The 18,820-nt window shown below is 42.1% G+C and overlaps 1 protein-coding gene across 1 annotated transcript in view; it reads left to right on the forward strand.

The window, feature by feature from the left end:
- Positions 1-18,820, forward strand: part of LOC119953848 (vesicle-fusing ATPase) — a 303,368-nt gene that overhangs the window by 233,660 nt on the left and 50,888 nt on the right. The window contains exons 18-19 of the mRNA XM_038778413.1: positions 14,228-14,362; positions 17,783-17,896. Coding sequence (XP_038634341.1) covers positions 14,228-14,362; positions 17,783-17,896 — 249 coding nt within the window. The remainder of the gene's footprint in view (positions 1-14,227; positions 14,363-17,782; positions 17,897-18,820) is intronic.

Consider the following 18,820-nt stretch of genomic DNA (forward strand, 5'->3'; position numbering starts at 1 on the left):
ACGAATGAAGTGCATTTAATATGTAATGATGTGGAGATGCTGGCATTGGACTGTGGTGAGCACAGTAAGAATTTCTCTGCTCTTAAAAATAGTGTCATGGCATCTTTTAGATGCGCCTAACAGGAGGTCAGATGAGGCCTCAGTTTAATGTAACCAAAAGACAGCACCTCCAGAATATAGTACTCTTGAATTTTATCTGAGGTAACAGCAATGTTCTTCACTTATTTTTGAGCGATGTTCTGAACTTTCAAATCTCCCATCATGAGATTAAACTGAAAACCGGAGGAGACTGATAACCTGAGTGAAACTAACAACTTTACAAAGGCCACAGAAGTTTACAATCTAGCAAATGTTCCACTTTAATGTTTGTCCCTCCATTCAAGTGAACCTTTATTAATTTTCAGGAGGGTTAATGACCATTGACCTGGAATGCACTAACTGAAAAGGTGGTGGCAGCAGCTTCAATAATAACTTTCAAAAGGAATGCAAAGACAACTTTGCAGGGCTACGGACGAAGAGGAGTGTGGTGATAATTAGATCACTTTCAAAGAGCTGCCACAGACATGATGGGCCAAATGGCCCTTGTGTTATATGATTTGATGATTATAAACCCTTGGATGAGCCACAAATGTATACTTAGCAAGGAATGTTACTGTCTGTTGCACAGCATTCCAACTGTGCTTCTGTCGCTGGCAATATTTTCGGTTCTTGGAACTTTGACATAAGCTGGCTATAACTCATGATTGTTTCTTTCATACTTGGGACCCTCCTGAAATATTTTGTACCTTGAGATCAAGTTTGTGTGTCAACTTAATTTTGTAACAAGTGCTGGATCTCTGGCTGGTCACTTCAGGGTTCGAGGGCATCAGGCATGAAATAGAAAGCTGCCGAATTTTGAATAAAATATCTGACTGATAACAGGGCCATAACCAGGCAACACAGTTCCCATGAGAACGGAGGAAAACATTTGGAGTAGAGAGTGTTAAGTAATGGGTGAAGAGACATTGCAATTAGTTGTCTAATTTATGTTAAGTATCCAGTAATTGACACTGATATGTAAAGGGGCTTCAGGTGGCCTCTGGGTCTGGTGATGTGTAGTTAGAGTTTTGTGCAGACTCTGTTGGAATGAAATAAATGTGTGTTGGTGAAAAAGGAACAGAACTTTTGGCTCTTCATACCACAGCAACTAAAACGTCTAACAGAGAGGACCAGAAGTGGGGAAACTTTTAAATGTCTTGTAGTACTAGATGAAGAGCTGCAGCAACAGAGAACCTGAATGGGTCAACTGCTGGATTTATTTGTACATTACAGGAGATCCTGCAGAGTAAGATAGTTTTGCAATAAAATAAGTCATCAGAGAAATGTAGTAGATTTTGGAAGAAAAGACAACAAATGGAAATGCTCTTTAACAGCCAATATTTAACCCTCAACCAACTTCATTCAAAACATTTTTTTAAAATGATCTCATTGCTGTTGTTGAGACCATGTTTTATGCAAATTAGCTTCTGCATTTCCTACTTTACAAAGGTGACCACACTTGTCAAAGGCACTGGGTGAATTCTTGTTCCTTCTGTAATGATGTGAATTTAAGTGGAGGAGAGGAGTTGAGATCTTTGAGCATTTATTTAAAAATAGCACCTAAAGGTAAATGTTTGCAGAATGACATTGGTTGAAGTGTGGGAGCTGGTCATTGACCTTCCCCTTGATTGTAAACTGACAAAGGACAGGCTCTAGGGTGAATAAGTAAATGCATTTCAAATTTAAAGGATTCATTTTGTTGAGGGGCCGTTGTAATATTAATAAAACCATGTATACTTTTGATGCTTGTTACAACAAACCCAAGTATTAACCATGCAAAGGTTCAACTTATCAAGTGATTAAAATAGTCATCACAGTTGAACAAGGTAAATGTTTTGGTTTAGCAAATGGAAACTCGAATATCTATCTTGAATTATGCCTGAAGTGCACAGTGGAGATCGACTGATTAATTTGGTTTTTGTTTTGGGTTTTAGCTATCTGTCTTCCAATATAAAGCGTATTTAATCACACATTGACTCTATGTACGTCACAAAAGTTTGGTTTCTCCTCCTGTTACAACACAGACATTCAAAATTGTATCAACTTTCCAGTGCCTTCAGGGACACAGTATATAACACAAAAGATGGATTCAGGTGATCAGTATTTCCTTTGTGTCTGGAAAATTACACTGGTGATGAATGTGTCCTCACTTTTCAGGATGAAAGCAGTGTTTTGGACCTTTTTGTCCGAGAACTTTAAGAGCATAATGCCGACGGACACAGCCGGTAGCCTGTTTGGACCTCTTACCCGTATCTGCTGTTTGACTATCCAGTTGAGAACTTGTGAAGTTCAGTGGTAGTCTGCTGCAATCTAACCCAGTCAGTGGGGTTTTCAAATATGCTGTCACATCATTGAATACTGCTCTCTTAAATGATGTTTTACATTCTTTCCCATTTGAAACAATGGGTTGCAGTATCGAGGCGATCTTTGGACACTAAAGGCAATTTAGCATGGCCAATCCATCTAACCCGAACATCTTTGGACTGTAGGAGGAAACTGGAGCACCGGGAGGAAACCCACGCAGACACGGGGAGAACATGCAGACTCCGCACAGACAGTGACCCAAGCCATGAATTGAACCTGGGACCTTGGTTCTGTGAAGCAACAGTGTTAACCACTGTGCTACTGGATTAAATTTTCAGGATCCATTTTGCATGCATAGCAATATTCCTGTTTGATCGTTGCATATGGCAGAAAATCGTACTGAATGTCTGGTGGTTTTGGAAATTGACAGATCTACTTCAGCTTGGTGAAAATTACCTTGTGGGTGGATATTTGGTAAAATACAGAGCATCTTTGGAATTGGAGCCTCTTGCTTTATGCTTCAGGGGCTGTCCTGTAACATTTCAAAACTTGGAGTATTTTGTTCAGACCACTGCTATTAATTTAATAAAATTAGCGAGAAGGCGATGGCATAGTGGTATTGTCACTGGACTAGTAAACCAAAGACCCAGAATAATGCTCTGGGGGCTCAATCTCAAATCCCGCCACTGTAGATGGTGAAATTTGAAAGCAATAATAATCTGGAATTAAAAGTCTAAAGGTGACCATGAAACCATTGCCAATTATCTTAAAAACCAATCTGGTGATGAATGTGAGCCACATCAAGGTGTTTGACTCGTAACTGCCCCCTCAAGGGCAATTAGGGACACCCTCGTCCCATGAACAAATTAAAAAACACAGATCAAGACGAATGGCAACAACTGGGTGTTGGAAAGCATGAGGGAAATTGATGATTGCCTGGAAGCTGTATTAATCCAGAAGACATGAAGATGAAGGTTCAAACCAATTTATTCTAAATTCAAAAGTAAAGCTGCACCCGCGGTGCATAAAATGAGTGTCCCAGCCTGGAGCGAACATTGAGTCTGGGATGACATTTAAAGGCTCGATAACTAGTCCCTGCTGGATGGGCCTCCGCCCTTTGGCATGGTAACCCGTTCCACAAACCCCATGGGGTAGGCGATGAGCGATTCTCTGTGGTACACATGAGAGTTATCACCGAAGTGCTGAAGTTTTTTTTCAATGCTAACTTGGATTTGATTTGGAAAACATTGGCGCCTCTTTCAGATACTCAATCTATCACTCCCTCACTTATCCACCCATATTTTAGGGAAATTTTGTAAACTGCATAACTAAATGCAGGTGTTTAAAATTGAGAGTTTGATATGGTAAATGTAGAGAAGGATAGACACTAGTGTCCAAAACTAGGGGTCATAAAAACATAATATAACTAACGCTAGTGTTGGTGTGTTACCATTGTTAAGGCCAAAAATGCTGGCTTATCCCCAGTCTACCACTGATTAAGCACTTAATTTGCTGAGTGAGAAGAACAGGTCAATGACCAGGAATCTCATGAATCACAACCTGCTTTTGTGAGAGAAGTTGTTGTATGGAGTTTTTTAAATTCAATACATGGTTTGGATTCAATTTTCACCATAAGATAGGATCAGTTTCCCCAGGCTATAGCCAAGATAATTTTTGACCCGTGAACCTTGGCAGTTAATGAGGAGATGTTATTTATTATATTTGCACCAAAATCACACTTTTCCCAGTGACATGGACGTATTTACAAACTAGAGGTCATTGTTTAGCTGGCTGGAAAGAAAGGCTGACCGCCTACTGACGTTCGGGGTTTAGCACAGTGGGCTAAATAGCTGGCTTGTAAAGCCTACCAAGGCCAGCAGCGCGGGTTCAATTCCTGTACCAGCCTCCCCGAACAGGCGGCAGAATGTGGCAACCAGGGGCTTTTCACAGTAACTTCATTTTTTTTTGGGCAGCGCGGTAGTACAAGTGGATAGCACTGTAGCTTCACAGTGCCAGGGTCCAAGGTTCGATTCCCCGCAGGGTCACTGTCTGCGGAGTCTGCACGTTCTCCCCGTGTCTGCGTGGGTTTCCTCCGGGTGCTCCGGTTTCCTCCCACAGTCCAAAGACGTACAGGTTAGGTGGATTGGCCATGATAAATTGCCCTTAGAGACCAAATAAGGTTAGGAGGGGTTATTGGGTTACGGGGATAGTACGTGGAAGCACGGGCTTAAGTGGGTCGGTGCAGACCCGATGGGCCAAATGGCCTCCTACTGCACTGTATGTTCTATGTCGTACTCCCAATAACCTATCACCCCTTTGCTTACCGAGAACCTATCCACCGCTGCCTTCAAAATATTGAAGATTCTGCTTCCACAGCCTTTTCAGGAAGGGTATTCCAAAAACATAACAACCCCCAGTGAAACAATTTCACCTTATTTCTGGTTTAAATGGGCGACCCTTTTAGTTGAGTGTTTTCAGGAGGGAATTCTACACCAAGTGATGTGTGATGATTATATTCCTTTCTGGTTGTTAGCGGTGCTGGAAAGACCAGCCTTTATTGTCCAGCCGTAATTGCCCTTGAGAAGATGATGATGAGCCACCTTGAACCACTGCAGATAACTGGGGATAATAATTGGGTGGTGCGGTGACAGTGGTTAGAAGTGCTGCCTCACAGCTTCAGGGACCAGGACTTGATTCCGGCCTTGGGTCACTGTGAAATTTGCACATTCTCCCTGTGTCTATGTGGGTTCTCTCTAGCTGCTCTGGCTTTCTCCCACAATCTAAAGATGTGCAAGTTAGGTGGATTGGTCATGCTAAATTGCCCCTTAGTGTTAAAAGATGTGTAGGTTAGGTTTCGGGGTGGTGGGGCGGCACGGCGGCACAGTGGTTAGCACTGCTGCCTCATGGCACGGAGGACCCGGGATCGATCCCCGTCCCGGATCACTGTCCGTGTGGAGTTTGCACATTCTCCCTGTGTCTGCGTGGGTCTCACCCCCACAACCCAAAGATGTGCAGAGTAGGGGAGTTGGCCACACTAAATTATCCCTTAATTGGGGAAAAAAAGAATTAGGTGCTCTTAAATTTATTTTTTAAAAAGGTTTTGGAGTTGTAGGGGAGTGGGCCTAGGTAGAGTGCTCTTTCTGAGGATTGGTGCCGACTCAACCGGCCAAATGGCCTCCTGCACTGTAGGGATTCTATGATCCCAATGGAGATGTTTGCGTTATTGTGGATGTGTTAAGTGAACCAACTCGTGGAGCAGCAGCATTTCAGGAGTATATATCATATCATACATCATATAATTAGGAAGACATGTCCTTCTGATTGCTGCATGCTTAGCTGCATTATCGTGGACTGTGCAGCATTAGTTTGTCCTGTATTTTCATTGGCTTGTGGCCTCCGGCCGCATCATTCGCAGTGTGGATAACGTTGGCAAATTCGAGGATTAGTTCATCCGCCTCTTCATGGTGTTTCCACTATTCTGCCCCAGGCACTTATTTGCCCAAAACCTTTGGCACCTTCTAGAAGTGGCCAGGTCACTTAGCCACTGCCTAATGTTGACCAGTCACGGGAAGCACTGTCTGCTCTTGGTACGGTAATGGTTTTAACACTTGACCTGCAGAAGAGTGTTAGTTTTTAAGTTTCACCTGAATGGAAAAGTGTTTGGTGTGGCCAGCTGTACCACAGCTGACTGAGCTTTGTCTTTCTTTCCTCTTGTTACTCAGAAGATTTACCTGAGGCCATTTCAGTCTGTCAAAGATGTTGGGTTGCATTAACTGACAGGTAGTCTGTGAAGTTGCCTAAACTTATATCTTCACTTAATTTTCTGTGTGCACAGGAGTGGGGGTTGGTGATGGAGAAAGGCAGGAGCAGACCTTCAGACGAATGATGTAAAACTGTAACATCAAAAGAATGTGCAAGGCTGTATGACCTACAGCGTGACCCCAAGGGGGATTTTGTTTGCATTTTCTTAAATGGACTAGAGACCCGACATTTCCTGAGAAATGGGGAAGGCTGTTGGAGGCTACATATTAGATATTGAAATGCAAATGATTTAGCAGTACACTATTCAACTCCAACTCGGACTTGCCCCAGGCTGTAGTAAAATGGCTTAATTCTTGTGGCGGTAGTGATTTCCCCTTCAATTTCCTTTACTGTAGATGTTCCTGCTGGGATACTGTGGCCAATGATACCTCTTGCAAACCAACCCTTTATGTGGAACCTGTCTTATTGTGTGTGGGCATGCTGTATTCAACTGGAGAGTGTCTTGGAGACTAACCTAATGTCAGCTATGGTTCAGTGGTAGCGCATTCAAGTTAGAAGGCTGTGAGTTCAAGTACCACTGAAGATACCTGATGTGGAGATGCCGGCGTTGGACTAGGGTGAGCACAGTAAGAAGTCTTACAACACCAGGTTAAAGTCCAACAGGTTTGTTTCAAACACGAGCTTTTGGAGCGCAGCTCCTTCCTCAGGTGAATGGAGAGGTATATATATACCTCTCCATTCACCCGAGGAAGGAGCTGCGCTCCGAAAGCTCGTGTTTGAAACAAACCTGTTGGACTTTAACCTGGTGTTGTAAGACTTCTTACTGTAGATACTTGAGCATAAGAACAGGCAGGCACTCCAATAATGCATTGAGGGAGTGCTGCGTTGTCTGACGTGCTGTCACTTGACAGCCCTCGGGTAGATTTAAAAGGTTCGGGATTTTTTGGGGGCTTAAAAATGTTTTGAAGAAGTGCCAGAAAATTGCCCCCCAGTGTCTCGGCCAATATTTATCCCTCATCCAACAGGTAAAACAGATTATCTGCTCATTGTCCCCCAACTAATGTTCGATGTTATCCAGTTCTTGAAAGTGCATAATGAATAATGTCCATGAATTGTCGAACCTTTCTATCTTTCCCCTCAGTTCAAACTTAACCTCCATCTCTTAGTCTTTTTCATGTACTTTCCACAACTGCGGATCGAACCTGATATCTCCCTCGTCTATATGGCTCATTGTCATAGCGAGAGTGCATTTAAGGAGCTTTTAGTTCCTCCCTCCAACTCTGGCCTCTGCATCCACCACTTCCTTCACTCCAACATTGGTGATGGTTACCTTCAGCTGTTTGGCCTCCCACACCTCCATCTCTCTCCTCCTCTAAGATGCAGCTTAAAATCTACTTGACAAATCATTTGGTCACGTGATCTAATCTCTCTTTCTTGGCTAGGTGTCATTTTATTTACTACATGGAAGGCTTTAATGAATATAGTTTAACTGGCAAACCATTGAGCAACTGTTAACTTGTGGTTTTATGGAACTGCAGCCGCTGGTGTCATTGGAGGCTTAATCTGTACATATTCTGTTACCCCAATTCATTTGGCACTCTGTTATCCACTCATGAGTACTTTTAAAAATTCTTCCATGATGTCGGGCCCACTAATCTTCGCCCTACAAGCTCTCCATGCCACGTCATGCAGGCCACCCCCCAACCGTACAAAGATATGGCATCATATCTTTAGCATCAATAGCAGAAACTGTAAGCACTTGAAATCTTTTGATCTTGTGTAAATAACATTGCAGAATTGACAGAAGAAATCAGAGAGCCAGAGTTGCCAGCCAACAATGCTTTCCCTGGGACTCGGGTGTTTCAACAAGCTAATGGATTTCTGGACTCTCAGCGAAGAATACATAATCAGGCTTGATGGTTCATTCTTGTATGCAGCATATAGGCATGGAAGTGCCATAGTGTGCATTAGGGTATCATGGCAGTGGGGGTTGTCTGGGCATAGGGAACATGAGGGGCCACAAGGACTGGGTTGGGGGGCATATGTTGGCATGGGGTGAAACCTGGGCATGAGGGGCTATTGTGATTGTTTGGGGGGGTGGGGGGGCATACATTGATGTGGGAGATATGTGGGGCAATGGGGGTTATTGGTGTGAGATTAGGAGCGTACTTTGGTATGCAGGAGATGTGGATAACATTTTGAATTTACCTTTTTAAAGGTTCCTGCATTCAGATGATGGTGCATGACACCTCTGAGGTACCGCGAACCACAATTATTTGAAACACTGGCTTTGAGAAAATGATGAGCCGCCTTCTGTCCATGTGGTGGGGGTACACCTACAGTGCTGTTAGCAAGTCAGTTCTAGGACTTTGACCCAGCAACAATGAAGGATGCTGCACAGGAAAAACAAAATTATGAAACCTGCATGCAGGCTATGCCTGATGGGGTTATGGGAGGGTACCAGCCTTCTACGTAGAAGAACACCAACTATAAACAAAGGATCCTCATTCCTTTTTCCCTTCTTGTTTTATCCCTTTTCCTCCCATGGTGTTGTCTCCTGTTGGGATGTAGTTAAGCTGTTGCTGCTCATTCCCTGGTAATTTGCTAAGGTGGATTTGCTTCATGCCCATCTGTGTATGCTCATGGCAATGAGGGATTAATACTACAGCCCAACCAGATTATATCTCTGCTCATGTTTGTACATAGAACAGACAGTTCTGGAGTCTCCAGGAAACAGCAGCAGGAACAATGGTTAGGTTTTAGAAAATGATATAGCTCCGTTTTAGGCTGTCTTTACCATTGGAACCATTATGTGATGGGGTGTAAATGGCCTTCCGAACAAACTATAGTTTTGGAACCATCAGGAGGTATCTCTGTATTGGGAGATTTCCCATCCACCTAACCCCAATTTTTTTCTGTGTGCATGCGTTTTTGGTGGGGAACTTTCTGGTCTCAAAAGTAGCAACAAATATATTGTCTTCCTGTACAAGATACAAAAAACAACTTCACTTGATCATGCACTGTCCTGTGAAACAAACCTGTACAAAGAGAAGAGAGTAAAGAGCAGTGGGAAGTGCTAGAAAAGTGCACCCTTACTGTGATTAACTTTTATTTTATGACGCATTTGAGAAGCAAAACATCTTGCCTTCATACAAATAGGAAGCTGTTTCCTAATTTGCTTTTTCAACTAAAACGCCTTGGGTTTTTATTAACCTTTTAAAATTTCTTTCCCGTCCTGCATTCCCCAAATGGGGAAAAAGTTCCAACATGTCAATAGTCAATGATAGCATTAAGGTTGTAAGATGGCAATTAAGGAAGAGGTGCTAATTCTGTTCTCTATCCATATTAACTTTACCTTCACATTATACTGAATATTGCTTTAATGCCTTGGGCATTCTTGAGTGGTTTCCAAGGTATTTCAGTGGTTAAGTTCTGCGTTGAACTTGGAAACAGTTCTTAACCAACACTTCCTATACTTCAATATCTCTTGAAAAAAATAATTTTGTAATTATCAGGCTTCATCTTTTTTGACTTTGAAGGTTTTTATGCAGCCGGTCTACTTGGTGTGAACTGAAACAGGAATTCAATGCTGAGCAAAAGCTGAATTACTTGCATACCTGTTGACCCCATTTTGTTTCTCCAGGCAGTTTGTAGAAGAACGCTTGTTTGTGCTCTTCTCCCTGCATACCAGTCCTGCTCTTTGAAAATAAATAACCACTTTGTTTTTGGTGTTCTGTTTGTACAGTGAACAAATCATGAGCTGTATGAAGTGCTGTTGGTCAACATGTTGACGAAAACTGTATCCCATGGAAATAATCTCAAGGTATTGTCTGTAGGATTTCTGATGCAGGCGCATTTATTCCCTGCTAAGTTATTACCAACCCTGGCTGCTAGAAGCTGCAATAGAGCAGCTGGTTTGAATCCCTTTCACTTGCTCTGTGGGTAATGTCTCTGGCGTATGCTTCCGTCCTGCTCCAGTCCTGGATTAGTAAACAACGAAAGGAATCCTAGATCTGCGACAATTTATGACTAGCAAGTGGCAAAGTAAATTAGAACAATATCACTTCCACTCTGATATTTCTGCAAGATCAAAATAAACTTTAAAAAATGCAAGGTGTGAAAAAACTGGTGCTGTAGTAGAATAGTGCTCCATCCTTTAAACTTTGAGCGCAGCATTTAAATTCAATCACACCTCCTGAATGAAAACATCCTATTTGTTCTTCTGTGACTCTCCCATATAAAATTAATTTGAACAGACTCCGGGCACGGAGTGATAATCTCACCCCGAAGCCACAAAATGGTTGGTAATGTAAGGCACAATTGTGCAGTTGAAGATTTTCTTTTGAGGTTTGTTTGACTTTCGCATGGTCCAAGTGGTGTAGAAGAAACATCAGGTCATGACCACAGAGAACACAAATGCAGGGTTCTCAACGAGGAAGAAGTGTTTTGTTCCTCAGCGTTTATGTTACTATGTGTTTAAAAAAATCTGCGAAAGCAAAAAATAGTTTCAACTGGATTTGTTATTTTATCATGGTTTTTTTCACTTTTTTCTCAAATTGTGAAGAAAACTTTGCATTTATCTAACCCCATTCAAGACGTCAGGATGCCCCAAAACATTTTACCACCAATGAAGTACTTTTGAAGCTTAGTCACTGTTGTAACATTGGAATCATGTCAGTCAGTTTACACCAAACAAATTCCCACAAACGGCACTGTGAGAATGACCAGATAATCTGTTTGATGGTATTGGCTGCGAGATGCATATAGATCAGGACACTGGGACAACCACCCCTCCGTACTCCGCTTTTAAATGGGATCTTTTGCATCCAACCAAGAGGGCAAAAGAGTCCTCAGTTAATATATTGCCTGATATGCACCTTCAGTAATGCAGTGCACCTTCAGTAATGCAGTGCACCTTCAGTAGCACGTCAGCCTGGATTCAGACCTCTAAAGAAATACTTGAGCCCACAATCTATTGACTCCTCACAAACTGATCTGTTGCTGAGAACTTCGTACAATTCATATGCTGCTTTACTGTCATAGTTGCGGTGGCAGTTTTTCCTTCTTCGATAGTGCTTTTAAGTTTGATTAAATGGAGTTGCTCATCTAGAGGCCTTCAGAACAAGCAAAATGGTGGCTTTCACTCAAGCCTCCGGAATCTGCAGCATCTGGGACAACGTAAGCAGAGTTTCTTCTGTTTTTCTTTTGGGAATGTGGATAGCCAGAGCCCCAACGTGTTTCCCCAAATTACCAGCATAAACCATGCTTTGTTTAGCAGCAGAAACCTAATTCACGAACTGCAACTTTCAAGCAACTATGTGTGAGTGAGTTTGCACACAGTGTTGCTGCATTAGTGTGGCATCTACGTTTTTATTATGGGGTAAGGGTGGTTTCGGCAGAATCTGACACATACCGTATTGCAGAAACATCTTTGGATTAAAAGTGTATTATGATGGGTTCAGGAGGAAAGGAAAAGAACAGTGCTGCAGTCCCTATCAGTTAGCTTCTCTCAGCCATCAGGGTATTTAACACACCACAGGTAGCATGAATTGAGAAACACTGTTAATCCTGTAATTGAAGTTTAGACCACAGTAAAAGAATTTGCAAAGTGTTTGGATTGGGGGTGGGGAAGAGCAGATACAGTACTGCTCTTTTTCAGGCTGATTCTCTGTTCTAACATACTTGAGTCAAGGCCCAAGTTGAATTTGAATAGAGGGACAATGTTGATTAAATAGGGTGGATTTAGCAAATGTGGAGTGAATATAAATTACCCTTTTCTCTCCTTTCTTCCCCATCCCACATAAAATAGCCAGTTTACTGCAGTCGAACAGGACATCACCATCTTAGTGCAGAACTTGCTCAATGTAGTTTTGAAAACACCAATGTTACCAAATGCAGCTTTGCCTTTTCTTGGCTGCCATGTAACTAAGAAAACACCTAGTTTTGAAAATTGACTAGCTTCCTGCCATTATTACAATTCACAAGCCCTTTCTTAGAAGCAGAGCTGCTGGTACAATTCAAAATTTGGGCAGTCTAATGTGAAATTCACCTTCCAAGATATGGTTATGCTGTGTGTGTGATAGCTGCTCCTAAACTTCTATGCTGTTAGATAAGTACAGTGAACATGCAGATTGTTGATGTTAAGGTACTGGTGTTAAATCCTCAAGCAGGCGTGTTTTCTAGCATATCACTGGTACCTGTATCATCCTACTATCAGTGAAAGTGTGGGGAGCAGTTTTATCAGTAAGAAGAAACAAGGCATGTTTAGCCTCACTGTATTTTTTAAAAATACCTCAAAATCTAATTATTTTCTGGAAAAGGCCATAAGACTCAAACAAATACTTTCCGTTTTCATATCTTTTAATGTTCTCTGTAGAAACATTGGATTGTCTGAGTTTACTTACAATATACCGATTCGATGATCTTCCAGGTTTGTAATTACACCGTTCAAATCATTGTGCACAGAGAACGGCTATTTTGCCCATCAAGTCCATGCCATTCTTTATTCAGCCATTGAGTCAGTTCCTTTCCCTGCTCTAACCCCATAGCCCTGCAAGTTTATTTCCCTCAAATGCCCACCCTGTTTCTTTTTGAAAACATTGATCTGTATCTCTTTTTTTTTTGTTAAAGTTCCTTTAATTTTGTTTTACATATAAACACACATAGCTTTAACACAACTCAGTATTGTGTGGCTCTAAAAACGAGCAGCATTTATTTGCCACATATCTGTGACTGATTCACCACATGTGGCGAATGAATTGGACAGTACTGGTTATGGGGATTTATATTGGCCAGGACAACTCCTCTGCTCTTCGAGTGGTGCCATGCGATCTATTATATCCTTCCGAGAAGGCAGGTGTGATCTTGGTTTAATGTCTCTGCCAATGTAGCACTCCCTCATTGCCTCCAATGAAATGACAGTCTATGTGATCAAATCTCTGGCGTGAAACTTAAACTCAGTGCTCTGAATTTAAACAGCTACCATAAAATGTTATGTTCTTTGCTGCATGTTGTTGGAGAGAGCCGTCAAGCCCTCCCAAACTGCAAGTAGTTCTTCTGAAATGAGATTGGACAGGGATCCCAGCATCGGGGTAAAATGGAGGGGTCTTGAACTTGCACTTGCCAGCAAAGTGATCAGTTGAGCTATTTCCCCAGAGGCGGCATCCTCATTGACTGTCTCTGGACTTGCCTTCCAGTTGAGGACAGCAGTTGGGATGTTTATGCTGGAGAGATCTGGCCCCTCTTGAACCTCGACGGCTCCACTGGGGAAAGTGGGCACCACTGAAGCAGCTTTTGTCCTCTACTGTGAGAGTCTCTTTTCAGATGAATGAGACTAACCATGAAAATGTTTCAGATTCAGAAAACTTAAGAAATAATATACATTTATGTAGCACCTCAATTATGTAACACCAAACCTCAGATTGTCCCAAAGTGCTTAATAGTCAATGAAGTGATATTGAACTGTGGTCACTGTTGTAATGTAAGGAGTTTCTGGCAGCCTTAAAGTTGGACATCTTGAGATATGAGACTTATTTTGTTAAGGGCGACAACACTGAGTTCACACTTGTGATCGCACTTGAAAATGCTGAAAACCAAACTCGAATAAGTGATTGGATGTGCATCTGCTCCTATGGTGCCCACAGCTTGTATTTTCCAAAACATGGGTAGATGCCAAATGAGGTTGGGACACTTAAGCAATGGTGAAATGGCATTTGCAGGTTCCAAGCCACAATAATTCCAGTGAAGGACTCATTCTGCCATTTTCCAAATCCATGACTGCAAAAATGCAAATACTAGAGCTGTTCCACCTAACCTTCCCTCAAAGAACAAGACAAGGTGAGGAACAGAACTGAATTTCACACTAGCAATTTCCTGCAGGTGCATAGATTGTGAAAAGTAACCAAGAGACTTATGAAGCAGCCGTTTTGCAAACAGCCCTGGTAGAGGTTGCTCAATCGCATTTAATTTTAATTTTTGCCCAAATGGCGAATGAGATGTAACTTATTTTGACTTTCTGAAGTAGTGTACCTGAGTGCCTCTGAGTTACTTGTTGCTTAGTGTTGTCTTGCATTGGTGTTTACAGGGCCGTAAGTTGTTAATCATTGGGACCACCAGTCGTAAAGATGTCCTCCAGGAGATGGAGATGATGGACGTTTTCAGCACCAGTATCCATATTCCAAACATAAACACAGGGCAACAGTTAATGGAAGCTTTGGAGGTAAGCATATCCTCACAAAGAATACGACCAGTACAGTGTTGGAAGTTAATGGAATAAGATCACAGGTTGTAACACAAGAGGAGGCCATTTGGTCACATTTCACCTGCGACAACTATTTGCAAGACCAGTTTATCTCTTTGTTTCTATGTAGTTTTGCATTTTTTCCCCTTCAGGTGTGCTTATGTAATTAATTCTCATTTGAAACCCATGATTGAATCTACCTCCTCCACCCTTTCAGACAGTGTCTACTTCTAGATTGTAACGACTCACTACTTTTTAAAATCAAAATCCTTCAAGCCACCTTCACTTCAAGACTGATGAAAATAACTTCCAGGTTCAATGGACGCAGCAGTTAACATTGGGCTCACACAATTCCATCAATGTTCTTTTCTTTATATAATCATATCCGATAAATCTTCTGCACTTCCTGATATCACTGGGTCGCCTTGCTTGATTTAATAATTATCAACTGAGCTCCTGCATTCTGAGGCTGTGCAACTTATGTTTAATGACTTGCGCATCGTCTTTCCAAGTCTCTACAATCTTGTGTTCAAAATTTTAAAGGAGGCTAATGTCATGTGAGTTGTTGATGAACTGGTACCTGGGGTCTTCTGACACAATGGGCAGAGTTTAACACCCCTGGGAAAAGTGTGGGTGCTGCCATTTAAATGGACGGAAGATGCAGGGGTGGAGGACCCACCACTTTTCCAACGTTCCTCGATTAATTCTGGGGTGAGAAAGTTGGAGGTTGGCATTCCTGCCTGCAGGCAATTAAGGGCAACTTAAGAGCCTCATCTCTCCGCCATTGGTATTAAACCAGTAGTGGGAGCAGGGTTGGATGGGGGTGGTGTCCCATACTACCTGGACAAGTACACCACGTATACTCTCAGGACTGGTCTGGGTGGGAGTGATGATGGGGGACCCTCCTGATTAGCCGCTCTGTGTTCCACAGAGGAGGCAATAAGAACTGCTCTCCACTATCCAAACCAAACAGCATCCCACAATGCCCGCCTCCCAAACTCCCACCTCGTCAGGGCCATGACGTTGAGGCCCCTTAGCAACAACTCTGGGCCTCCACTGATGATCCTGGTCCTAAGCCTACTGCCACCCTAGTCGCACACCATCCTCAACTGAAATGTAGATACTGTTGTTTTGACCGTTGGGTCAAAAACCTGGAGCCCCCTTCTTAACAGTACTATATGTACCTACACCGCCAGTTCAAGAGTGTGGTTCATCATGAAATGGCAACTAGGGGTGGGCAACAAATGCTCGCCTTGTCAGCGACACTCACATCCATGAAATAATTTTTTTAAATGGGTTTGCTTAGTATAATGAGGATGCTCCCAATTTCAGACTGTCCCACGGTGTGGTTGTTTTACCCATCCATGTCAAAGGTGTTGGCCCAAACTCAAGTGAGTCATTTCTGAAGGGCACGCTTCTGTAATGATGCCACATATTGTGAAAGCATGCAATTTTGTTGTTCAGAAATTGAGTCAGCAACAGTAGTCTGAGTGATGCAGCACTCATTCCTGACACTGCAATGGAATGATGGGCAGGGCAGGACTTCTCTTACAGGTTTATGCCCTGTTATTAGTGTAACCTTATGGCAGTGAGAGCCAGAAATGAAAAGTTTTAATATAATTGAAATGCAGGTGTTTCCAGAGCCATCTCATTTGGGCAGTCTAAGATATTGTCACTATTGTCACTATATCTAAGATAGATGGAAAGCTGATACACAGCAGTCCATCAAGTTTAACTTCTAGGGCAGCACGGTGGCCTAGTGGTTAGCACAACCGCCTCACGGCGCTGAGGTCCCAGGTTCGATCCCGGCTCTGGGTCACTGTCTGTGTGGAGTTTGCACATTCTCCCCGTGTCTGCGTGGGTTTCGCCCCCACAACCCAAAAATGTGCAGAGTAGGTGGATTGGCCACGCTAAATTGCCCCTTAATAGAAAAAATAATTGGGTAATCTAAATTTAAAAAAAAAAAAAGTTTAACTTCTATGCATATTCAATCTGGCGTGCATGACATCTGAATAAATTGCCTCATTTTTGCAACTGAGAGTGAATATTGGCTTCACGAATGCTGAGAGACAGGTCTAGTTGTACATTGAATCATTCTAAAGGCCTGCACTTTGCTGTACTGAAATACATTTAAACTCTCCCCATTCTCGCTCCTGTTGGAGGAACAAATGCTGAGAAATTGTTAATTTTAATCTTCATTCTCAGGACCTTTAAACTACTTCTTCAAAAATATTTTGGCACATTGAGATAAAGAATGTTAGTTTGAGGGATTAAAGCATTTGGGTACCCAAGGTCAGTAGTCCTCATAGATCAGTGCTAGCAGAGCTAGATGCAGAGTAAAATTCTGTGTAACTCCATTCTGCAGTCTTTAACTGAGGTTGATTTTTCTGGGTTTGGAATTGTGTCACTCAGCATGTAGCCCATGGGGCTTCCAGTCTCCCACACCTCTCTTTACTTCAAAGTGTAGCACACACTAGCTGGAAATGGTATATCTTTGAGACATCTTGAAGTAACAAAGCAGGTATAATATTTGGTCAAATGCTCCTATCATGGGGTCTAATTTTGTCCTGCAACAACTTGAGCAGATCCATCAAACATTTGGATCTTTTTGATCGAAATTATTTTCATATATAACGTGTCACAGTAGTTGAATGACATGTCATTAAGTATTGCTATCAATGATTTATTCCTTTGAAAGAGTATATTTAATGTAGGTTGATACCTACACTTAATGAATACAGTTGTCAGTAATTTTAAATCTGTTTTTCTATTGCATCCGTTCACCTGGACAGGTTTCAGTTCATTGTAGCCATAACTGTTCCTGATTAATCCATCTATATCTTAAGTATTTTGGCTTGTTGCATGTTCGTGCAAGTGATCTCGCTGCTATCTCACTGTTATGGCTTTACACTGTTAAAATTCAGTATGTCAGGTGGTATATAATTGTTTCCCTGTTATAGTGCGTATCCAATGGATTATTTTGCACGTCATCTATGACTGGTAAACTTCCTCTGATTGAATCAGCTGATTAAGGCAGTTGAACCCATACAGACTTTAGTCAGGTGGCCCATGGTTAGCACTTGACAGATTCTAAGGCCTTGTGATTGGGGAGAGGAAAATCAGCCAGCTTTCTTCCCATGATTCCTTCTGGGAAAGTCTCCATTTTGGATGTTGAGCGAGAGCAGGATCAATTGGGTGAGATGTCCTCTTTAGTGGGTACCACGCTGATGCTCATTGGATTTCCACATGGGCAAGGAACTAGACGGGAGCTGGCACCTGTGGAATTATACGCCAGTGATAGATCACACCTTTGGGGGCAGCGTGGAAGTGGGGAGGGTGCATGTGGTGAAGAAGAAAGGAGACGTTTTTAATGAGAAACCAACTAACTCTGCTTTACAGCTTCTTGGCAGGTTTGATGATCGAGAGCGAGCAAGAATCACACAACATGTGAAGGGGACAAATGTATGGATCGGTATTAAGAAACTGTTGATGATAATTGAAATGTCCCTGCAGGTGAGTTTGAATATTTCCTGTTTTCGTGCACTGATTGAGAAGTGCAACTGTACTTCAGATTGCTATCTCCCTTTATTGGGCAGTTGTTCAGATTGGCCATTATTGGACATACCAGGAAGTTCATGCTAAGTGCTCAAATGACCAGTCCAATTGAAAACACAAATTTGTGTGACAGTAACTTTGTAAATCTGCCTCCGTGAATGCCAGGCTGGGCCAGTTGAGTTTACATTATAAGTCTGTTGGTTTCCCTGATCTGGATAGACAGGCAAAGGCAAATCTTGTTAATTATTGCTCAGTGGGTGGAACACAAGCATTTTTGAAAATGAGGAAAGGCCCTTAGTTTATTTGATGTGTTCAATCTTCCCATCAATCCTCTAGTGAGTCTCATTTCATCCTTTCTCTGTATCATCAGTGCCTCAGTAGTTAGTTGTGTCACATCTGAATTCGAAGGTTGTGATCTGAAGCCCCAAGCACAAAATCTAAGCTGGCTCTTCTATTCATAACTAAGGGAGTGCAGTATTACCGGCGATGTCATATTCTGGGTGAGACATTAAACCGAGGAGCATCTGCTCTCTTCGCTGAAAAACAATATTCAAAGAAAAATAGGCGAGTTTTCCGAGTATCCTTTCCAACATTCCCCTCGTGTATTCGATAAAACAGATTTCCTATTAATTTATTTCATTGTGCATCCTGATGTTGTGAAAGGTGATATCTAAATGTAAGTTGTCTTTTATTTCTTTTCCTTTTCTCTAAATTTGGACGGCTGAGAAAAATATACAATTTTGTGGGTTTTTTTAGAAAGTGACCTATTTCCTTCTTCCTGTCAATTTAATGTGCTGCAAAAGAATGTGCTGCAATTTCAAACAACCTATTTGTTGCATCTCTAACCACCATTCACTGAAGACTTTACACTCACCAATTTTG

The sequence above is a fragment of the Scyliorhinus canicula genome, chromosome 19, assembly GCF_902713615.1.
Source record: "Scyliorhinus canicula chromosome 19, sScyCan1.1, whole genome shotgun sequence".
In the NCBI taxonomy this organism is placed as follows: domain Eukaryota; kingdom Metazoa; phylum Chordata; class Chondrichthyes; order Carcharhiniformes; family Scyliorhinidae; genus Scyliorhinus; species Scyliorhinus canicula.